Here is a 24619-nt window from a genome sequence, read left to right on the forward strand (position 1 = left end):
AGTGTTCATAACTATAACTACTATAACTCTTCAAGTGATTCGTAACCATTGAGAGATGGGACCAAAAACGATACAAAGCACGATATCTAAAAAGTTATGGACGGATTATGACAAAACTTGGTGGATGCGTTGGGTAAGTGACAAGAACAAGCCGATTAGATGTTGGTTCAGGTCCGAATCAAGATCCGGCCTATCGATAGAATACAATAACGTAAACTGTTCAGCCTGGTGGAGGTGTGCGCTCTACCGAGTGCCCTTCTAGTTAGCCCGTCCCCCACGCAGCAGGAGACGGGGTTTGCAATCGTCTGTGTCTGTGTGTCTGTCCAGGCCATTACTTTTTTTTTACCATTTGAGCCATTGTCATCAAATTTTAAACAAAGCTTTATCGAAGGCAGATTGTGGAGAAGGCAAATTAATAATTTGGTCAAAAGGTCAAAGGTCAGCATCACATAAAATCTTCAATTTTCATTTGACTGACCTGAAATTTAAAAATTTGCCTATTGGGTCACTGAGTTGTTTCACCTATCAAAAGCTAGAATCAGATTGTTTTTGTTTTTTTTACATTAAAAGGTCAAGGTTATGTAAAATCTTCAATTTTTACTCGATTGGCCTGAAATGTAAAGGATTTGCATGTCGGGTCACTGAATTGGTTCACTAATCAAAAGCTAGGAGTCGATTGTTTTGTTTAGATCAAAAGGTCAATGGTCAAGGTTGCGTAAAATTGTCAATTTTCATCCGATTGACCTGAAATTCTAAGAATTTGCATATCGGGTCACTGAATTGCTTCACCAATCAAAAGCTAGAAGCTGATTTTTTTTTTTAATATCTAAAGTTCAAAGGTCAATTCAATCATTTTTTAAAACTGTTTCCGCTATGCTTAGCATACGGAAGAAGAAAAAGACATCTGACTACAAACAGACTTTGCATTTTCAGATGCTTTCTAGTTTATTCTTTATTCAGTTAAGCTCCATAAATCGAATGTATTATAAGAAAGTGCACACATTTTAATATGGTGGTCTAATGTCATGGGCTGTGATTAATTTTACGTCAATGAAAAATTACATTTTAAGTTTACCTCATTAAAAAGCCTTTATTGTTGTTTCACAGGATGAATCCTTGCGTTTAGTTATTTGATGGCTAATCCATGTATATTACAAAAGTATGAATTGGTGTGTGCTGCAGTTGTTTGTCACCCTGGATCGTACAGTGCCACACACGAAACCAAGTGTCAGGGATGTGAAGACAGCGTCACTTATGGGGAAGTTACCTGTCGACAGTTTGGAAAAGACTTGTAGATCTGTCCGCAGAATCTTCAATATCTAAAATAATTGTTTTTGACAATGGTATTACTATGACAGAGGTATAAACACAATACAACAAACAATCCTTTGTTGTTTAGATTTTATTCTGATTCATAAAGTGCTACATTAAGCTCTTTGACAATAAAAAAGAAGAAAAGTTGTTTTGTGACATTTTTGCTTTTTCACAAGTACATTGTACACACCATAGTAAATAAATTATGGTTTTTTATTTATTTATTATTATTATTATTTTTTTTGGTATACAGAATCGAGGCTCATGTAAGAGCTAACACATTGAACATGAAAACATGCACAGATGCATAAAATATGCAATGAAGGGAGCGGGAGATAAGATGGGGAGAGAGGGAAGCACACAAGCACAACAACAGCAGAGAACAGGGACATCGGTAGATCTGTGGAAGGGGGAGGGTTGGGGGCAGTGGGGGGGGGGGGGGGGTGGGAAGATTCACGGTAAAAAGCAATTGAACACTACTAGGCATTTCAGGTAAGAAGTTGGGGGTTGAAAGAGGCGGATTTGGGGTGTTTTAATGGCGGTAGAAAAGATCAAGGTTTTGGATGGGGGAAGATAAGAGATGGTGGTGAACAGCTGTTTTAAAGACCTGGCAGGAGGAGAGGGAGTTTGTTCCAGAGGTGGGAGAAAAGAGGAATGAAAGAGTGAAGGTGAGCAGAGTCTTGATTTTGGTAATTTCACCATAAGAGGGTTGCTGGCAGATCTTGTGCGACCTGTAGGAATATTTGGGGGACAGAGCACAGACAGAATAGGGGAAGCAAGGCTGGAGAGGAGTCTGTAGAAGACAAAGACCACCAACCTGCCTGCGCTGAGTGAGTGAAAGGCCCTCAGAATCGGCTTCATCACGGGAGATTCCAATGATTCTGAATACTTTGGTTTCAACAGTGTGAAGTCGGTGTATTAACATTTCAACCGATGAATGAGAGCCGATGCGATGAATGATGAGCTGATATATTAACACATCAACTATGAAAAGGGTAGAAGATCTTGAAGTATCGTCAACGATGGTGAATTGATGCATGCTGTGCTATATCACTGTTAAAACTTTATCATTCATGCACAATAAGGCTCATTTTTAGGTGCCATCGTTTATTGCGTATGCATAAGTGGAGGATTGTTGGGGAGGGGTGATACTAGTATCATTACATTGAAATTGCTCATCATAATATAATTTGGGAAGTTTGTTTGTTGGTTTGTTTGATTTGTATGCACTCCTAAACTACTGTAAGGAATGAGTTGAAAAATGGTGGTTCACTCAGGATGTGCACAGAGTGTATGGGGGCAGAAGCGGTAGTTTATGTGGTAAAAAAGTGTTTTTAGGGTAGAGGACCCCAACTCTCTCTATTTAAATATGTATGAAATAGTGCCACTCCCAGTGGGAGCAGGTATTACAAGTCACACTAAAGTTCACCAATTCTGTCCGTCAGTCGGAAGGAAATCGGGGATGAAAGGTGTGCTTTATCGGAAACGCCACAATTCTGGTTCAGATTTTCCAAAGCAACTGAACCAGAAGAAGAGGCGTGTGATAAGCCAGGGGACTCCCAAGTGGCCGGCCTGTGGTAAAAGTATTAACTTTGTGCGCACACAAACCACCATGTCAGTTGAACATTTAAACATGGCGACGAGGATGGGATCATGCGAAAATTTTAACATGGTGACGAGGATGGGATCACGTGAAGTGCATAGAAAGTAGGTTGGAGTTTTTGGTGCCAAACTATTGGTCTACTTACTCATTACTCTACTATCTACACCACATGATAAATTAAGATGGATTGATGAGTTCAATCCATTTAAAGGAGATTGGGAGGTAGGCCTATAAATTAAGTGTCTGCAGTACTACTACCACCAAGTTAACAGCATTAAGGATGCAAGGAAGAAAGCCATCTTGATGTGGACAGCCAGACATTTTCTCTTCTGAAGAATGTCGCTATGCCCAGGACTATGGTGGATGTAACATACAAAGAACCTTTGGCAGCTAGGAAAGAGCACGGTGAACCCCACATCCTCTGCCATTGTGAGTCCTTTCAACTCTCCAGATGTGTCGCCAGACCTCGACAGTCCATTTCAGCATTCATAGCTCACTTGAAACGACTCGTCCTGCATTGCCAGCTTGGTGTTACTTTTGACGACATGCTAAGGGCCTTGCTCGTCATAGAAGTTTGACAACATCGAATCTGAATACTTGCTGCAAAGGACAGACAGCTGGTACCAGTATCACCAGCCAAAGATAAAGCTAATCAGGAGGGAGTCCAAATAACTCATGGTGTTGATGAACACCGACCGATTCAAGTGGCACTGATGTCAAGTAATAATGATTGAAGATGGCGCCCCTAAAAATTCCTGGACGGCAGTGTCACAATCAACTTAGTAAGAAAAGCAAAAGCTGTGTCGCTTTGCAAATCCCTAACAGTAAGTTGAGTAAGCACAAGCACACGTTTCTCGGCTAAAAGCAGCAATCACCCGTTAAATTTATGTGATTTCATTTGTCACTTGTTCTTAATCAATTGGCACTTAATTGTTCCCTACAATAAATTCTACTTTCCTCTTTATCATTCTTACTTTTACTTCATCAATTTCCACCCTCATTCCATTATATATATATATATATATATATATATATATATATATATATATATATATATATATATATATATATATATATATATTGTTACGGGTTCGGGTTTACTATGAGGGGGTTAGCCTCCATTCCCTCCCGAACTTACCGTGCCTGTGGCTGCTGCACACAAATAACTTCGTACCTCGGCAGGTTGCGAACCAGCAACAACGAAGGCCAATTGCTTCGTCGCACGATAGCTTTCCTTACCACACGACGGTCTCAATCGGTGAACGTACCGTACGTACCCTCCAGCGTACCAAATTTGGACGGCCGAGCAAAACCGTTGGTAACTACTGGGGTAATGCTAATTCTGTTACGGCTGATTGTTAACCTGGGTGTGAGCAATGGCAGATCAATGGATGAAAAGACATTCATGGACAAAGAGAAAAGGAAACGTTTAACGATTTGATTTATTTACAAATATTTACAGTGTAATTTTTCAATTGGAAAGAAGAAGAACGAGAAGCAGAAACCTAGCTTCTTCTACACCTTATTACGATTACAACAAATAAACACGACATGGGCCCAGCACACATTCACGGGGTAGGGTCAGGGAAACGAATGTTGGAAACCTGCTAGCATAAAGGCTACCATGCTCCAGATGCCTCTCCTCGCGACGGCCTTCGTCCTGGTGCTGCCGCCAAGCAGCACGAGCAGGTAAAGTCGATCCCAGCAAAAACATGAGCAGGTGAGAAGTGTCGGGAACCATGCAGAGCGAGTGCCAGGGAACCGTGCAGAGCGAGTGCCAGGGAACCGTGCAGAGAAGAGTGCCAGGGAACCATGCAGAGTGAGTACGTCATGATCTCTTGCAGGGTAAAGTGTACTTCATGCACACGTGCAAGAATGAAACCGGCCAAGCGAGTCAATCAAGTGCAGAGGCAAGGCGAACAATGTCCAGGTCAACAATGTCCAAGAACCAAGAGCATCAGAATAATTCAGAGGCCTGTGAGAGAGTCCGTTCAGGAGTGGATGCACACTTTCTGAGGGGGCAGAGAGAGACCGGCCAAAAGTGGATGTACACATGCTCAGTGAAAACGGCAGAGAGAACCAGGCCAAGAGAAAGTAATGCAGGCACGTGCTAGGTCCACAATGGCCAAAAAAAACAAGAGTCAATAATGCAGGCATGTGCTTGGTGAACAATCCAGGTCCAAGAGAGTGCAAAAAACATGTTGAATCTCCCTTTGTTCACCCTCACCGAGGGTGGGGGGGGGGGGGGGGGATCTTGGAGGGTGTCCTGGCTCCCGATTGGTGGAACCCATTTCTCCCCCGAAGGAACTCAGGCCCTTATTACTGGGTATCTCTTATGAGAGGAGGACCTGTCTTTCCCTTTCCCTAACACATAACATGCTAACCCAAAATAAGGGGAAGGGGCTCTGATAATGGTCTGCTATGAAATAACTATTCCAAGGGACCTGTATGGTGTTTGCCATTACTTTTTAGTGCTTTCCCAAAACCGCAACAATATATACACTACTTGCCCAAAAGTATGAGGACACCTCTTCTAATTAGTGGATTTGGCTGTTTCAGCCACACCCATTGCTGACAGGTATATATAATCAAGCACACAGCCATGCAATCTCCAAGGACAAACATTTGGAGTAGAATGGGCCGTACTGAAGAACTCAGTAACTTTCAACATGGCACCGTCATAGGATGCCACCTTTCCAACAAGTCAGTTCGTCAAATTTCTGCCCTGATAGAGCTGCCCCAGTCAACTGCAAGTGCAGTTATTGTAAAGTGGAAACGTCTCGGAGCAACAACAGCTCAGCCACGACATAGTAGGCCACATAAGCTCACAGAACGGGACCGCCGAGTGCTGAAGCGCATGGAGCATAAAAATCGTCTGTCCTCGGTTACAACACTCACTGCCGAGTTCCAAACTACCTCTGGAAGCAGTATCAGCATAACAACTCTTCGTTGGGAGCTTCATGAAATGGGTTTCCATGGCCGAGCAGCCGCACACAAGCCTAAGATCACCATGCGCAATGCCAAGCGTCGGCTGGAATGGTGTAAAGCTCGCCGCCATTGGACTCTGGAGCAGTGGAAACACGTTCTCTGGAGTGATGAATCATGCTTCACCATCTGGCAGTCCGACGGACTAATCTGGATGCCAGGAGAATGCTACCTGCCCGAATGCATCGTGCCAACTGCAATGTTTGGTGTAGGAGGAATAATGGTCTGGGGCTGTTTTTATGGTTTGGGCTAGGCCCCTTAGTTCCAGTGAAGGGAAATCTTAACACTACAGCAAACAATGACATTCTAGACGATTGTGTGCTTCCACCTTTGTGGCAAAAGTTTGGGGAAGGCCCTTTCCTGTTTCAGCATGACAATGCCCCCGTGCACAAAGCGATGTCCATACAGAAATGGTTTGTCGAGATCGGTGTGGAAGAACTTGGCTGGCCTGCACAGAGCCCTGACCTCAACCCCATCGAACACCTTTGGGATAAATTGGAACGCAAACTGCGAGACAGGCCTAATCGCCCAACATCAGTGCCTGACTTCACTAATGCTCTTGTGGCTGAATGGAAGCAAATCCCCGCAGCAATGTTCTAACATCTAGTGGGAAGCCTTCCCAGAAGAGTGGAGGCTGTGAGCAGCAAAAGGGGACCAACTCCATATTATGGGCCAAAGGCCTCCCGCAAAGGGCCATGATTTTGGGATGAGATGTTCGACGAGCACATACGGGTGTGCTGTTCGGGTTTCCACATACTTTTGGCCACGTAGTGTATCATGTTTGGCCACATCACTCAATGGTGAAGAATCACTGAAAAATTATACTAGGTGGATCCGGATCTGGATCTTCACCAATCGATTCTTCCTTGTCAAACACACCACCGGTCCACCAAGTTTCGTCGAAAGCCATCCATACCTTTTTGAGATATCCCACAATGTATCGTTTTTGGCCCTATCTCCCGATGGTGAAGAATCACTTTAAAATTCTACTAGCCGGATCAGAATCCGGATCTTCACCAAAATCTAATCATTTCTTCCTTGTCACATACACTACCTCTCTCCCAAATTTCGTCCGAATCCATCCACAACATTTTGAGATATCTTGTTCACAAATGGACAAATGGACAGACAGGGGTGAAAACATAACCTCCATCCACCTTTGGTGGCAGAGGTAAAAAGGCAGAAGGACACGAAGATAAAGAAGAAAGATAGAAGTAAAAGAAGAAGAAGAAAAACACCAACTGTCGTGTTTCACGCCTGATGGATACAAAATGGCTTCTAATCCCAATTTGTCGCTACTTCGAGTATATTGGGACAACCTCCTCGCTCCCTCCTTCCCACCACTCCTCCCCAAAATGCACAATGGTAGGGTCCATAGCGAAGCTGGACCGGGGGCTCCTCCTTCTGACTCCCAATTTATTTCCCTCTTCCTCGTAAAGTAGCCATTGCTAAACCCATGGATCCATTTGGGGAAGTTTTTGTCACACGAGGATCGATTAAAACTAAAAACGAAGGCCCTGACAGCAAATGTTTGAGCTCCCCGATGGCAATGTTTCCATGGAGACCGCCATGTTGTTAAGCGGTGCCGAGCGCTCAGTTATTTTGGAGAGCTTGTTTGAGCGCTTTAAATCAAGCAAGCCGCTTGGTAACGGAACACACCGCTGACTCTTGGGTGTCTTGAATTACCAAGTTTATTGGGAACTGAACAGACCCTACAATGAACAAGTCAAGTGAATCCACTTGGATTCCGCCCAGGTTGGCACATGGAAATTATGATGTAGCATAATTATCATCTCGGGTCAAGATTTGAAATTATGCCATGGTTTTTGTAAAATTGCTACTAGTATTCACATTATGTACTTTCACCAAAACATACATCATCATAGAAACATACATAGAATTTGGGTCCTCTGGGTCATTTGGGTCCTCTGGGTCATTTGGGTCCTCTGGGTCATTTGGGTCCTCTGGGTCATTTGGGTCCTCTGGGTCATTTGGGTCCTCTGGGTCATTTGGGTCCTCTGGGTCATTTGGGTCCTCTGGGTCATTTGGGTCATTTGGGTCCTCTGGGTCATTTGGGTCATTTGGGTCCTCTGGGTCATTTGGGTCCTCTGGGTCCTCTGGGTCATTTGGGTCCTCTGGGTCATTTGGGTCATTTGGGTCCTCTGGGTCCTCTGGGTCATTTGGGTCATTTGGGTCCTCTGGGTCCTCTGGGTCCTCTGGGTCATTTGGGTCCTCTGGGTCATTTGGGTCCTCTGGGTCATTTGGGTCCTCTGGGTCATTTGGGTCCTCTGGGTCCTCTGGGTCATTTGGGTCCTCTGGGTCATTTGGGTCCTCTGGGTCATTTGGGTCCTCTGGGTCATTTGGGTCCTCTGGGTCATTTGGGTCCTCTGGGTCATTTGGGTCCTCTGGGTCATTTGGGTCCTCTGGGTCCTCTGGGTCATTTGGGTCATTTGGGTCCTCTGGGTCATTTGGGTCCTCTGGGTCATTTGGGTCCTCTGGGTCATTTGGGTCCTCTGGGTCATTTGGGTCCTCTGGGTCATTTGGGTCCTCTGGGTCATTTGGGTCCTCTGGGTCCTCTGGGTCATTTGGGTCCTCTGGGTCCTCTGGGTCCTCTGGGTCATTTGGGTCCTCTGGGTCCTCTGGGTCATTTGGGTCCTCTGGGTCCTCTGGGTCATTTGGGTCCTCTGGGTCATTTGGGTCCTCTGGGTCATTTGGGTCCTCTGGGTCATTTGGGTCCTCTGGGTCATTTGGGTCCTCTGGGTCCTCTGGGTCATTTGGGTCCTCTGGGTCATTTGGGTCCTCTGGGTCATTTGGGTCCTCTGGGTCATTTGGGTCCTCTGGGTCATTTGGGTCCTCTGGGTCATTTTGGTCCTCTGGGTCATTTGGGTCCTCTGGGTCATTTGGGTCCTCTGGGTCATTTGGGTCCTCTGGGTCATTTGGGTCCTCTGGGTCATTTTGGTCCTCTGGGTCATTTGGGTCCTCTGGGTCATTTGGGTCCTCTGGGTCATTTGGGTCCTCTGGGTCATTTGGGTCCTATATTCCTATCCTATAACATATATATCTCCTATAACCTATCCTATAAATATAGATTTGATGACGTCATGTTTACACATCTGAGCGACAGAAATGAGCGACAGAAATGGGTGACAGAAACTAGCTTCACTTTTGAGCGCCCGAAATTCCCAGGCAAACGCTATAACGCACCAGGTTTACAACCTGTGCGTTAATAACAGTCGGACGTTGATATCAAGGAAACTCAAGTGAAGGTAGTTGTTGTTTTAGGGTATAGGGTTCCTTCCATGAAGGATTGAAGGTAGTTATTTATTTATTTATTTTTTGGTTCAAGGTATCAAGTGGTGAAGGTAATTGTTGTTTTAGGTTCGAGTGTTCCGGCAGTGAAGGTAGTTGTTGTTTTAGGTTCGGGTTTCCTTCCGTGAAGGTAGTTATTAATCTATTTTTTTTTGGTTCAAGGAATCAATTGGTGAAGGTAATTGTTGTTTTAGGTTCGAGTGTTCCGGCAGTGAAGGTAGTTGTTGTTTTAGGTTCAAGTTTTCCTTCCGTGAAGGTAGTTTTTTTTTTTGTTTTTTTTTTCTGGTTCAAGGAATGAAGTGGTGAAGGTAATTGTTGTTGTGGGATAAACTGTTCCGGCAGTGAAGGTAGTTGTTTTTTATTATTTTGTTTCAAGGAATCAAGTGGTGAGGGTTATCGTTGTTTTAGAATCAAGTATTTCAGCGGTCAACGTTATATTCCAAAATGCCTCGCGCTTCACACTGCGTTGCATCACATCTTCGTTCGTGTAAGCATTTTATCATCATCATCATTATTAATAAAAATGTAATGGTTATCGGTGGCAAAATTCGGGAGCTCAGCCATCAGGTGAGGCAGTCGTGAAATTTGCTGCACTTCAAATGGCATTCGGTTGGTTTCTCTGCTCCTTTGATCAGTCGCACTCCTGGATGAATCCAATTCCAATATCCGTTCCGAACGCTATCATTTGTTTCTGTGCGTACAGTCAGCAAGTTGGGAGTGTTTGTTTGAAAATTTCTTCGACGGAGCTGTCGACCTGGTAGTCAGTCAAGCAATCCGCTTGGTTCCCGCTCCCAACACCCTTCCTTCCCCCACGCACCCCAACACTTCCCCCCCTCACCCCTACCCCTCACCCCTACCCCCTCACCCCTACCCCCCTCACCCATACCCCCCTCACCCCTACCCTCTCTCATCCCTACCCTCTCTCATCCCTACCCTCTCTCATCCCTACCCTCTCTCATCCCTACCCTCTCTCATCCCTACCCTCTCTCATCCCTACCCTCTCTCATCCCTACCCTCTCTCATCCCTACCCTCTCTCATCCCTACCCTCTCATCCCTACCCTCTCTCATCCCTACCCTCTCTCATCCCTACCCTCTCTCATCCCTACCCTCTCTCATCCCTACCCTCTCTCATCCCTACCCTCTCTCATCCCTACCCTCTCTCATCCCTACCTCCTCTCACCCCTACCCTCTCTCACCCCACCTCATAATCATCTCGCCCCCCGTTGTCCCTCCCCCGTGTCCCTTGCGTTTTTCTCTATTTATGATTGTGTTTCACTGAATAAGATCCACTCCCCATGACGAGGGTTCTGTTCCATGTACCAGAAAGTTTAAACAAACCATTGTACAATGTGCGGTTTTCGACACGTCTGTCCGCTGGGTGCACGCGGGTGTCCGTGGATCCAAGCGTGTTCACACGTGGGTGTCCATGGATCCAAGCGCGTCCGCATGCGAGTGTCCGTGGATACTCGTGTGTACACACGCGGGTGTCCGTGGGTCCACGTGTGTCCGCACACGGGTGTCTGTGGGTCCACGCGTGTCCGCACGCGGGTGTCCGTGGGTCCACGCGTGTCCGCACGCAGGTGTCCGTGGGTCCACGCGTGTCCGCACGCGGGTGTCCGTGGATCCAAGCGTGTCCGCACGTGGGTGTCCGTGGATCCAAGCGCGTCCGCACGCGGGTGTCCGTGGATACTCGCGTGTACACACGCGGGTGTCCGTGGGTCCACGTGTGTCCGCACACGGGTGTCCGCACGCGGGTGTCCGTGGGTCCACGCGTGTCCGCACGCGGGTGTCCGTGGGTCCACGCGTGTCCGCACGTGGGTGTCCGTGGGTCCACGCGTGTCCGCACGCGGGTGTCCGTGGGTCCATGCGTGTCCGCACGCGGGTGTCCGTGGGTCCACGCATGTCCGCACGCGGGTGTCCGTGGGTACACGTGTGTCCGCATGCGGTGTCTGTGGGTCCACGCGTGCCCGCACACGGGCGTCCGTGGGTCCACGCATGTCCATTAGTGGAGGGAGTCAGAGTTTCTGAGAGGATTTTTGAATGAAATTCCAATATTTGTGTCAAAATGCTCCTCCCCCTTTCACTCTCTTTAAATGTGTGTTATCCAGATAGGGAGCATGGCCCCCATGGGACCTTGCTGTCATGTTGCATCACACCAAATGTGGGCCATATTGGTTGGGTACTTTGTGAGAACATGTTTTAGTCAAATGTTAACAGATGTCCTGACTCATTCTGAGGTCATTTTGGAGAAATAACCAAATAAAGTGTTTATGGTGGTGAAGCCATCTGACATGTTTTATGTTGCCTTGTGTACCTGAGCGACAGTCACGTGAAAAAGTAAGTACACCCCATGTAAAGTTTTGACTTTTTCAACATATTTCAACATACAGCTATTTGATCTTCATTTCAACAATATTGAGAGATAAAGGTGATATAATATAACAAATATCATGAAACATTTACATTTTGTAGTCCATTGTATAATTTAAATAAACATAAATGCAAATTTCGCATGTGGAAAAAGTAAGTACACCCATGGCTCTATCTAATAGGTGGTATTGCCCCCTTTGGCAGAAACAACCTAAAGTAGGCGTTTCTTATAACTGTCTACCAGTCTCTGACATTGACTGGGACAAATTTTTGCCCACTCCATGCAGAATTCTTTCAGCTGTGCGATGTTTGAGGGGTTTTCCTGCATGCACAGCTCATTTCAAATGCCCCCACAACATCTCGATGGGATTTAGATCCGGGCTTTGACTTGGCCATTCCAGAACCCTCCATTTCTTTCTTTTCAGCCATTCCTTGGTGGATTTACTGGTATGTTTAGGGTCATTGTCATGTTGCAAGGTCCACCTTCGGTTGAGCTTCAACTTTCCGACAGATGGCCTCACATTATCCTCAAGCACCCTCTGGGACAATGAAGAATTCATAGTGGATTCTATGATGGTGAGCTGCCCAGGCCCTGATTAGTCCAGTCAAAGTAGGGCTGGACCTAGAACAAATTGCAATAGAAGGTTTTTTGGCTTTAACTTGTTTATTAGGTCCCTCTGATGAACATATAAAAAGTCTCCAACTTTTGGACACCGGGAAAGTGGTTAATTTGCATAAATTCAAGATGGCCGCCGTCCAAAGCTTCAATTTACAGCTAACTTTTTTCTGGCTGCTCCTAGACCCTATAAATGTATTACAAACAAGTGGAATATGATATCAAAATACAGAATGAGGCATTGCAAATGTGATATGACGTCACCATGACGTAGTATGACGTCATTCAGAGGCAATGATGTCATTCATGATAGGAGTTCGTATTCACTTGGATCATCGGTGCTTGCATCAAAGTTGCTATTTTGACAGAGTCCTTTACATTCACCACATGCACTGGAACATTCAAGCTCATTCCGTTTGCAACTACAGCGTTGAGTGTCACAGTTGCCCTTACACTGACATCTGACCAATTTCAGTAGTGAATCAGGAGCCACTGGCGAATCCATCGTCTTCGGTTCAAGCTGTCCCTTCCGCAGACACCAGCCCCATTTCTCGGGGTCCACACTGTTCCCCATCCATTCCTGGACCTGACAATAAACTCGGAACGAGTGGTATTTGGCTGCATCGGTTGTTGGGGGAAGGCTTTGAACTTCAACGGTAGTTGAACTTTTTGCCACCTTGTTGCAAAACTTTGTCTTTCGCAGTCCGTAAAGGGTGTCATTTCCTTTTCCCCCGTACAAATAAACCAAGGCCTTTTCACCAGCTGATGATATCGCGTCTTTAGTTCCACTTTGGCAACAGAATGCTTCTATACATTTCAAGAAACCGTTCTCTTCCCTCACTTTCCTCAAGGCAGCCCTTTTACCAATACCATACAGTCGTGAGGTTGAGTCACATCCACAGAGTGCATGGACAACTGGCAGGACACGGCAGATGCTTTCACCCAGAGCTTCTGCTACAGAGTTAATATGCCAACATTTCCCACCGTCCTTGCTCGACTTGAAGTACAAATCATTCATCCCTCGTTCCGCATAATGACACAACAGCACCAACAAGTCTGTGTCCTCACCTATCACATATGTCACGGTTTCCCTTGCATGTTCAATTCCCTTCTTCGCAATCATGACATCTGCATCTGCTGGCGCATTGACACAGTCAATTCCATTTGCCTTGAATGTTTCACACAATAAGTCAATGAAGTTTTGCTTATTGTCCGAGTTTGACAAGAAGTTTTCCTTTTTTGACCTAAGGGGCATGGTTGGAGTGAACATCACCTTTTGACCAAAGACTCCTTTTGATCGTCGATTGTGTGTCATGTCCTTGGTAGTAGGTCCTGATTTATAACCGTCGACTACAACCACCGGGTTGAGAAAGTTTTTGGAAACATGCTTCATGTACATGTTTGCAATGTCCTCAAATGTGTCACCCTTCTTCCATGGAATCCTTTGCAATAAGGAACCACCATCCAGAACATGGGTCACAGTCCTTTCTTCCACAAATGATTCCAATGCCGACTTGGGAGCAACAGCAGCTATCTCATCTCCTAGCTGTGGTTTATTGGCTTCCCTGAGCCTCCCCCACTTATCGAACAGAGCAGTAGGGTAGCTAGACAACTCATACGCAAAGACCTCTTCAACACCTAACTCTCTGTTATTAGCAAAGATGAGGAGCCTCTGGAAAAGGAGCTGTGGGTCGATTGCTACTTTTTCAGCAATGATTGTAACCTTTTTACCCAACGACGCAACTTGATCTTTCTTCCTAAATGAAAAGTCAAAAGCATTGCTACCTTCCATCTTCTGCACAATGTTCATACCAACCTCATACAGTAAATGAGGATTGGCCGAGGCTGGTCCTGTCACACCGTTGGCAATATTCCTGAGTTCATTTGATTCTTGAAATGGATCATAATCCTTGAAGAATGCGAGAACCTTCTCTGTGTCCTTCCTATCTCGTTCACGCCTTGCTTCAGTCATTTCTTTGTGCTGCTCAGAGGTGTGGAAATGCTTCCCTGTGAGTTCTTGCATAACTTCACTCACCTCAGCGCAGGCTGGCATAGCAAGTAACCAGCGCAGGCGTTGCGTTTCCTCCATGCCCCTATCACGTGTCAATCCACCATTCGTTTTCAAAGAGCGCATCAAAACCTGCTCTATAACCAAGTCGCTTGGCAGTCCTGCCCACAGCCGATCACTTCGGCGGATCACAAATAGACCGGAGTTCAATTGGCAGAACATGTCTGGGTTGAGCTGCTCAAGTTCAATCATGTCTTGAATGTACACATGGGTTGACTTGGCATAATTGTTATGACCACACGCTGCAAAGTACGGCAACATCTCCTGGAGTGTTCTGAGGTACAGTAGGAAATCGCCCATTCTCAGTGCCCTCAGGAAGCGACGCAGCAAGTCAATCATGTCCATGTATTGAATCCATAGCTTTCCCATCTTATGCTCTGCTAAGGAGCTCTTCTCAGCTTTAAGTTTTTCACAAATTCTGTTGAAAACGTCTTTACTGCAGACTTCATCCGGTGAAACGTCTTCACGCAACAGCTTATCCAAAAGATCTGCAGCCTCCTGGAAGTCCTTGCATTCGTCACTTTCCTCTTCTACCATTGAGAGGTTGAGACCGTATGCCCTGCCTAACACAATCGAACTCAAGGCTGTGTCAACCAAGAAGTGGCCTCTGATTGCTCGTGCATAGGCTTTCCCACTCAGCATTTGGGTCACAGCATTTTCAGCATATATAAGTTCCAAAACCTCCTTAAGCCCAGATGCTTCCATAACATGGCCCATGCATCCCAAAAAGCTCATCACAGAGTGAAAGCCACCAAGGTTCAAAACAATGGGTTTCAGTTCGCTTCCTTCCTTCTCATGAACAATGATCGTCTTCGCTTTCCAATAAAGCGGTTGGTCGAATGTCAGCATTGGCCTCGTTCCTTGGCGATGGCTTTCCGCAGCAACGAAGTGAAGTGTTGAGTAAATACAACTCATGTCAGTAGGGTCCATGTCAATCATGGGCAAGAAATGGACGGATGATTTCCCTGGGTGTGGTCCATGGCACACACTCTGCATTAAGCCGGACCAGCCTGGTCGTTTTGGTCGAAGCAACCATGACGTTTTCCACAGTATGTCCAGATTTTCAAGCTTGTCAGATGCTGAAATGGGGTCAAGCTTTCTAAATTCGAGAGGCCCACCCTTCTTACAAACACTGCGGTAGTATTTGATTTCAATTTGAGCTGCCGTGAAGTTGTTTTCAGGTGACTGCAATCTTGGTATTGATGTTGTGTCTCTTACTCCAGGGGTGACAGCAACAATTATACCCATACCATGGTATGTTCCTCGCCCATCAAGCGTACGCAAGTTGTGATCAACATTGTCTGCAACGAACTGTCCAAAGTCTGGGTGAGCTGCCCAGGCCCTGCTGCAGCAAAGCTGCCCCAAACCATAATATTTCCACCACCATGCTTTACAGTTGGAATCCGGTTCTTGTGGTCAAATGCAGTCTTTGGTTTTCGCCAAACATGTCTTCTGGTACTGTGGCCAAATAGCTCTACCTTTGACTCAACTGTCCAGAGCACATTGTTCCAGAAGTGCTGGTCTTTGCCGAGGTGTTCATTGGCAAACTTTAGTCTTGCCCTGATGTTCTTTCTGGACAGCAAAGGTTTCCTCCTGGCACACCTCCCATGTAGATCAAATTTGTGCAGCCTCTTTCTAATGGTAGAATCGTGCACTTTGACATCAACAGTGGCAAGAGCTACATGTAGGTCCCATGATGACATTCTGGGGTTCTTAGAGACTTCTTTCAGCATATTGCGGTCTGCTCTCGGGCTGAACTTGCTGGGGTGGCCTGGCCTGAACAAGTTGGCAGTTGTTTGGAATCTTCTCCACTTGTAGATGATCTTACGGACAGTCGAATGATTGATTTCAAATTGTTTGGAGATCTTTTTAAATCCCTTCCCAGACTCGTAGGCATCTATAGCCTTCTTTCTGAAGGCCTCAGAGAGCTCTTTTGATCTCAGCATGGTGACGCCACCCACTTCAACAACAAAGAGCAAACCAAACTAAATGTCTGAGGTTGAAATAAGACAGGTTCCTCCAAGATCTTCTCTAACGATGTTCTAATCATTTGCACCTGAGCTGGTGCACCTGATTCTAATTTTAGGTATTTGAAGTAGTGAAAAATGTAGGGGTGTACTTACTTTTTCCACATGCGAAATTTGCATTTATGTTTATTTAAATTATACAATGGACTACAAAATGTAAATGCTTCATGATATTTGTTATATTATATCACCTTTATCTTTGGCGTCAGGAAGGGCATCCGGCCATAAAAACATTGCTTCAAAAAGAGAACCATGACAATTAAGATAGTCATGGGGACCGCAAGGCTAACCCCCGCTCTTGCAGGGAAAATGGCCTTAAAATGCATGTTGTTTGTTGTATATCACCTTTATCTATCTATCTTTATCTGTCTATCTTTATCTATCTATCTTTATCCTTTATCTTTATCCTTTATCTATCCACATTATATCACCTTTATAAAAAACATTGCCTCAAAAAGAGAACCATGACAATTACAACTACATATGGGCAGGGAACAGCCCGAAGTACCCCGTGGGGGACCCCACTCCCTCTCGTCAAAACTCAAGGTGGGGAACCCGATCGAAGCAAGGGTGGAAATCACTCCATTTATGACGGCGAAAAGTCTGATGCCCGACGTGGAGATCGGTTTCTGAGGTTTGGGACATGGAATGTAGGGACACTGACAGGGAGATCAGGAGAAGTGGTGGAAGTATTGGTCAGAAGAAGAGTGGACATATGTTGTGTGCAGGAGACGAGATGGAAGGAAAGTGGTGTGAGAATGGTGAAGGGTAGGCAGGGACAGAAATACAAGTTTGTGTGGCAAGGGTGCCCGGGGGGCGTGAATGGTGTTGGTGTCCTGTTTTCTGAGGAGTTTGTAGACAGTGTGGTGAGTGTGACCAGAGTGAGTGAAAGGTTGATGATCATGAAAATGATGATTGGAAAGCTCTTGGTGAACGTCATCTCGGGATATGCTCCACAGGTTGGTCGGAGCGATGAAGAGGACAAGTTCTGGTGTGCAATGGAGAAGCTGATGGAAAACGTGAAAGATAAGGAAGTTGTTGTGGTAGGAGGAGACCTAAATGGACATGTGGGAAGGAGTACGGATGGTTTTGAGGGAGTTCATGGGGGTTACGGATATGGTGTGAGAAATGGAGAAGGTGAAAGGATTTTGGAGTTTGCTGATGGAGCTGATTTGTTGATTTGTAATACTCAGTTCCAGAAAGAGGATAATAAGCTTGTTACATACACGTCAGGTGGGTCGACGACAACCGTTGACTACCTGATGGTGCGTAGGCGAGATAGGGGCACCTCCGGGACACAAATGTGATCCCGGGGGAGGAGGCTGTTTCACAGCACCACTTGGTTGTCTGCGACATAAGGTTGAAAGGTGCGAAGAGAGCTCGGCGGGTGAAGTACCAACCGAGAATGAATGTGTGGGGGTTGAAAGAGGTGACAGTGAGGAGGCATTAAAAGAGAGGCTGAGTATGGTAGAGGATGATGTGGTTGAGTTTGAAAGTGGTTGGATGTCAATGAAAGATAGTCTGTTGGGAGCCGTTGGTGAGGTATGTGGATGGACAAAAGGACCACCGAGGTACTCGGAAACATGTTGGTGGGATGATGAAGTTGGAAAGAAGATTGACGAGAAGAGGAAGAAATTCACGGAGTGGCAGAAGGCGAAGGGTACGGGGGCAGAAAAGGAAGAGCATGAAAGTTATAAGGCAGCCAAGAAGGCTGCAAAGAAAGAGGTAGCAAAGGCGCAGGAGGCATGCAGGAAAATGTTCGGAGAACGCTTGGATTTGGAAGAGGGTCAGAGAGCGGTATTCAGGATTGCAAAGCAGATAGCGAAAGAGAGGTGTGATGTGATGGGGGTGAGTTGCTTGAAGGATGAAGTGGGACAAATCGCTGTGGACCCAGATGGAATTAAAGGAAGATGGAAGAGATATATGGAAATACTGTTGAATGCAGAGAATGAATGGGATGGCAACATCGAGAGTAACCCAGTTTTAGGACCGGCAGAGAAGATAACTGAGAAGGAAGTTGAGGAAGCGATAAAAGCAATGAAGAGTAGAAAAGCGGGAGGGCCGACGGGAGTTGTGGGAGATATGTTGAAGGCAGCGGGAAATTGGGGTGTGAAGAGAATGACAGAGATCTGCAATCTGGTGGTGAAAGAAGGCCGCATTCCAGTGGATTGGGAACTGAGTAGCCTCGTCCCTCTATACAAGGGGAAAGGTGACCCTCTGGACTGTGGCTCGTATCGAGCGATAAAGTTATTGGAGCATGGAATGAAGGTATTGGAAAGGGTGTTGGAGAGGAGGATAAGGAAGAAAGTGAAGATCGACGAAATGCAGTTTGGATTTATGCCAGGAAGAGGATCGACAGACGCACTTTTTATTGTGAGGCAGTTGCAGGAGAAGTACATGGAGAAGAGGAAGAAGTTGTTTCTTGGGTTTGTTGATCTGGAGAAAGCATTCGATTAGGGTTCCATGTGAAGTCGTGACATGGGCATTGAGGAAGTTAGGAGTGGAGGAATGGTTGATCAGAGTAGTGATGGCAATGCACAGAAGAGCGCACACCGCTGTAAGGACGAAGGACGGGAACAGTGGTGAGTTTGAGGTGAAGGTGGGAGTGCATCAGGGGTCGGTACTAAGTCCACTACTATTTGTAGCTGTGATGGAGGTGCTGGCTCAGAATGTAAAGGAGGGTTTACCGTGGGAGTTGTTGTATGCAGATGATCTGGTGTTGATTGCAGAAAGTATGGATGGACTGAAGGAGAAGATGAACAAGTGGAAGGAATGCATGGAGACGAAAGGTCTGAAGGTGAATATCGGAAAAACAAAGGTGATGGCAAGTGGTAAAGCATGTGGTGAGGTGGAAATAACTGGGAAGTGGCCATGTGCTATGTGCAGGAAGGGTGTCAGAGTGAACTCCATTAAATGTACAATGTGTGCTGAGTGGGTTCATCAAAAATGTAGTGGTTTGAGACGGTCATTAACCAGTGTGGCAGCTACATTCAAGTGTAAGGTGTGCACAGAGGGAGCTGCAGATGGAGGAAATGTTGAGTTGGATCTTGGAGACAGCGTGAAGCTGGAAGATGTGAAAACATTTTGCTTCCTCGGAGATATGCTGAATGGAGAAGGTGGATCAGACTCGGCAACGGTTGCTGGAGTGAGATGTGCATGGAAGATGTTTCGGGAACTGACTGGCGTGCTGACGAGGAGGGGAGTGACGTTGAAGCTGAGGGGAAAGGTGTATGCTGCATGTGTGAGAAGTGTTATGATTTATGGGAGCCAGACATGGGTAATGAACGTAGACAAGCAACGAAGGCTGGAAAGGGTGGAAATGCGAATGGTTCGGTGGATGTGTGGAGTATCGTTGAGAGAGAGGAAGACAAATGATGAATTGCGAAAGATGATGGGAATAGCGCCTGTGATGGATTCTGTGAAGAGAAACAGGTTGAGATGGTTTGGTCACGTGTTGAGGAAGGATGAAAGTGACTGGTTGAGAAGAGTGATGGAAATGAATGTAGAAGGAAGTAGAGGACGGGGAAGACCGAGAAAGACTTGGCTAAAGATGGTCGAAGAAGAAATGCGGGCAAGGGGGTTAACAAGGAGAGATGCAGAAAATAGGACAAAATGGAGAAGATTGTCATGGGGACCGCAAGGCTAACCCCCGCTCTTGCAGGGAAAATGGCCTTAAAATGCACGTTGTTGTTGTTGTATATCACCTTTATCTATCAATATTGTTGAAATGAAGATCAAATAGCTGTATGCTGAAATATGTTGAAAAAGTCAAAACTTTACATGGGGTGTACTTACTTTTTCACGTGACTGTATGTGTACCTGAGCTATGTGTCCTTCCTCCTAATCGCTGTGCCCTGTGTTCCACTCGATTTGGCGGTAATGAAGCATTTTTGACTTTATAGCGTGTTGTAATCACAGTCTGATGAACACCATTGATAGTATAACACAATAACACGTGATGAATTGTGCACACAGCCATGGTCGCTTCCACAAACCTCCAACCACCATTATGACTGTGCAGCCTCCAGGCACGGGGGGCCTTCGGGGTTTGGATGATGTTCTGATGCACGCTGCTCACCAAGCCCAGGTGGAGTAAACAAATATCCCAAGTGTTTAAAAGTTTTCGGAATACTGATCAGATCAAAATGTATGTGCAACGTAGTCAAATCGAAATAGTCACCTGACGTACCTTAGGATCCTGGAAACTATGCGAAGCCATTACATATTGAAGCTGAGGGATCTTCTTATTGTCATGTGCAATCATACAACAAACTGCTCTGTTGGTGTTACAACTATAGTGTCAACGTGACCTTTATCTGAGTACTTGCCATGTTTGTGGGCAAGGGAGTGAATCGCATAAAGTATTGGCTTAAGGAATAATATGGTGACGGAATGTAACAGTAATACTTACAGTAGGGAAATATTCTGAAAAAAACAAGCAGGTGGATGGATGAATAGGAAAGGTGAGAGGCGTATAAACATCATATTTAGGGGCTGGGGAAGGACGTGCGGTTTAAAGAGCAGGTGGCGCTCAAGACCAGTGAGAGGGAGGCCCACCAACCTGTTTGCAATGAAAGAACACCATGCGGTGTGCCTCTGCTTCTTCGTGTGAGGTGCCAAGGATTCCGAGTGCTTTGGATACAGCGGTGATCTAATCATGTTGAGTAATGTCATGACGAATAGATATCTGCAATATGAAAACCAAATTCATGCAGTCGAATTAAAACAGTAAAAGCTTACAATTGAAACTAGACCGACACTCCTCAACGTCACGACGTCGACCGATATTCCTCCGCCCACATTGTTACATCATTATAATACTTGTACCAAGTTTGATTTAAATTCATTCGGCTGTTCTCAAGTTATCACATTTTTGCCTGACATGACCTCTGACCCTTGACCTCTTCACCCCAAATTTCATCAATTCATGCTTACATTATTATACATATCTGTACCAAGTTTTAATTTAAATCCCTTCAGCTGTTCACAAGTTATCACACTTTTACCTGATATGACTTCTGAACTTTGGCCTTTGACCTCAGGATCCCAAAATCGAATCACCTGACCTTTACATCATTATACATACCTGTGCCGAGGTTGAATTGGATCACTTCAGCCGTTCTCAAGTTATATACCTATTACAGACTATGACCTCTTGACCCCAAATTATAATCAGTTAATCTTTCCATCATTATACATATTTGTACCAAGTTTGAATTAGATCACTTCAGCCATTCTCAAGTTATAGACCTATTACAGACTTTGACCTCTTGACCCCAAATTCTAAACATTTAACCTTTACATCATTATACATAGTTGTACCAACTTTGGTCAGAATCCCATCACTGGTTCTCAAGTTATCGCGGTAACAGTATTTTTACCTAACATGACCTCTGACGTTTGGCTTTTGACCTCTTGACCCCAAAATCTAATCGGTTCGACTTTATCGCATTATACATACCTGCACCAAGTTTGACTTCAGCCAATGTCGTTATCGCGGTAACGAAAACATACCACGGACGGTCGGACGGATAACCTGAAAACATAATGCCTCCGGCGACTTCGTTTACTGAGGCTTAAAAAGCTGGACTTGTTAGTCGGTAATGCCGACGTTTCGGCGAGAATCCAATCACCTTGGTCACGACAGATGTTGAAGTGAAGAAGAAGCTTTAAATTTGACGGACAATGTGACAAGGACGAAAGTATTAGATTTTGGTGAAGATCCGGATCCAGATCTGGCTAGTAGAATTTTTAAAGTGATTCTTCACCATTGGGAGATATGGCCAAAAAGGGCCAAAAAAGGGTGGACGTATTGGTTAGGTGACGAGAACAAGTCGATTCGATTTTGGTTCAGGCCCGAATGCAGATCCGGCCTATCAGTGGGATGCAAAACATAAGCTGTTCAGCCTGGCGAAGGTATGCGCTTTACCGAGTGCCCGTCTAGTTTTTTTTATGAGACGTTATTGATAATTAGACAACCAGGTAATCTAAACAATTCATTTCCAAACAATTTATTGTTTGATTGATCTCAATCTTTTTTCAGACTCATCACCAACTTTGTGGGTTTTTTTGTATTTTTTTTAGGTCCATGGGAAGATGTATTTACTGGTTGAAAAAGGAACAGATGGTGGATTTCTGATACATCATTTTATTTCATCATACATAAGAGGTAAAGCTAAATTCCAGGTAAAAAAATGCAGCAAGCTGTATTGAGGGAAGTTTTGGCTAACAATGAGATACTGGCAATTGTGCACGTCGTTCGGTCTTCGTTATTTTGGTACAAAAATGAACTAGCAATAGTAATAAATGTATGAACAATGTTAAATGAACTGACAATGTCGACAATTGTACTAAATGTTAAGGCATGTATTGTTACATCCACGGGAAGGTGCCCCAGTGATGTACAAGTATGAAGGAAATGTCTGTTGTTCGTCTTCATACTCTCAGCCACACCTTGGCCGGGCGGCTCTTCATAGTGATACCTGTGAGGCCTCCTGTCAATCATTGCAGAGAGCTACACTCCATCCCAGAAGCCTCTGTCAATCCGTCTCCCTCTCTTCCCCCCCACCCCACCTTTCCTTTTTGTGATTGCATGGATGCTTCAGAACCCCTAATGTTATCACAAGTTCACCTTGTTTTCGCACTTGTTTAGCCAATATTGCTTTCGACTCGACTGCCAAAAATCTGGAGGAATTCCCATGTTTTATTGCCTTTTCCACCTTAGAAAAACGCCATGTTAAAGTATATAGATAGCAGCTTGAACGGCGTTCCACGTTATTGTGGCGTTTTTACAAGACCGCTTCTAATAACAAATACCATCAACAACAATAATGATAATAGCAACCTACTATTAATTTGCAATTTGTTTTGGCTTTGCCAGCAATACAAATTTTTATTACAGGCCCTATGCTATTACGGACCCAAATTTTTATTGCGGCCGAGAATAAATACTGTCACGTCCATGGCCGATGAAGACCAGCCTTGGACAGATAGCCGAACAGTTAACTTCCTTGGCGGCAGTTCGAAACTTGGTGGAATTATTTTTGGCGCAAGTGGGTGAAGAAAACCAGGGTCTTACCTGTACGATGGAACCGCAGGGCTTATTCCTCGAACCCACAGCCACAGAAATACGACAAAACAAATGAAATTCAGTGATTAATTTATTAAGAATAATTGTAAACCAAATAAAATGAATGTGAGGTAAAAACTTTCCTAATTTGAGGATCCTCCACTCAGACGCACAAAACAGACAAGAGAATGATTAAGCAAATAAAAAGAAAATTCCCCGTTTGTCTTTGGCCACTCAGCTCTGGTCTCCACGAGCACTTTGGTGGGGGTCTGTCGCCGAGAGGACCACGTGTTGAAGCACCCGAACAATAGCGCCGGTCAAGTGTGCCCATACACCGAGCCGTGCGGCAGGCAGCCAAACGCCCTTTTAAATTGCATCGGGTGTGGCAATAAATGTGAGTTGTTGCTCCCAGTTTTCTGGCTCGCTGACAGAGCGATGCCATTTGCATTTTTTCCGGCTCCATCGTTACCCCGTATAGAATCCCGTGCGGGAATGGGCAACTTGCTAGTGACAATAAAATTAACATTCTTGCAAAATAATAACATAACTAGGATAATAACATCCTCTGGCCACTCCTCCACAGAGTGAATGTTTCTAGCGTTAATAATGTTATATAGATAAATTAACTAACAACCTTCATAAATGCACGAATCATGTTGATAACTAATTAAAATATGAATAAACGGTTTTTTTTTCGCTCCCATCTTGACCAAGTCTTGGTCAAGACTGTCTTGACCAAGACCAAGACCAAATAAACGGTCTTGACCAAGTCTACAAAAAAACGTTTTTTTTTTTTTAAATAAAAGTGTTCGCAATGTTAATGTAGGTACGTATTATGAATGTGAATAAATGTAGTAACCATGTTAGTAAATGTATTTATGTTAATATTTGTGATAACAATTTTAATGATATGAGCAAGCAATGTTTCTACGTTAACAAAAAGATATTGTTAATTTTTTTTTATTTCAGTGGAAATCAGTAATAGTCTGGTCTGTTAGGGGGATTTTAAGGGGGGATTGTGCAAATTTGTCTACAAGCATGAAACTTGGCACACTTGTAGTTTGTGACCTGCGGAATTCAAATCTGCCAGGAGCCAAAGCCAATTCTCAATGGGAGCGCCATATTTGACACTTCAAAATGGCCGCCACTCAAAAACTGACTTTTCCGTTACTAGCCAACCAAAAGTCACATAATTACAATTAAAAGCACTTTTCTAGGGTTTTGGACCTCACTGATTCTAAATCTGATGTCTGTTTG

General features: G+C 44.9%; 2 protein-coding genes across 6 annotated transcripts in view; both read left to right on the forward strand.

The window, feature by feature from the left end:
- The window catches only part of LOC137428979 (zona pellucida-binding protein 2), a 34253-nt gene extending 32792 nt beyond the window's left edge, over positions 1–1461 (forward strand). For both annotated transcript variants that reach the window (XM_078780891.1, XM_068118916.2), the window contains exon 8: positions 1183–1461. In XM_078780891.1, the coding sequence (XP_078637017.1) occupies positions 1183–1295 (113 nt within the window). In that variant the 3' untranslated portion in view covers positions 1296–1461. The remainder of the gene's footprint in view (positions 1–1182) is intronic.
- A 7957-nt stretch (positions 1462–9418) lies between these two features.
- ELP6 (elongator acetyltransferase complex subunit 6) overlaps positions 9419–24619 on the forward strand; it is a 63232-nt gene continuing 48031 nt past the window's right edge. The window contains exons 1-3 of one of the 4 annotated variants that reach the window (XM_068118918.2): positions 9419–9698; positions 20269–20380; positions 22378–22462. In XM_068118918.2, the coding sequence (XP_067975019.1) occupies positions 20303–20380; positions 22378–22462 (163 nt within the window). In that variant the 5' untranslated portion in view covers positions 9419–9698; positions 20269–20302. Of the gene's footprint in view, positions 9699–9721; positions 9821–20268; positions 20381–22377; positions 22463–24619 lie in introns of those variants that run through there. The other 3 variants (XM_068118919.2, XM_068118920.2, XM_078780892.1) reach the window with 3 other exon arrangements.

The sequence above is a fragment of the Myxine glutinosa genome, chromosome 6 (assembly GCF_964187855.1).
Source record: "Myxine glutinosa chromosome 6, kmMyxGlut1.1, whole genome shotgun sequence".
NCBI lineage: Eukaryota > Metazoa > Chordata > Myxini > Myxiniformes > Myxinidae > Myxine > Myxine glutinosa.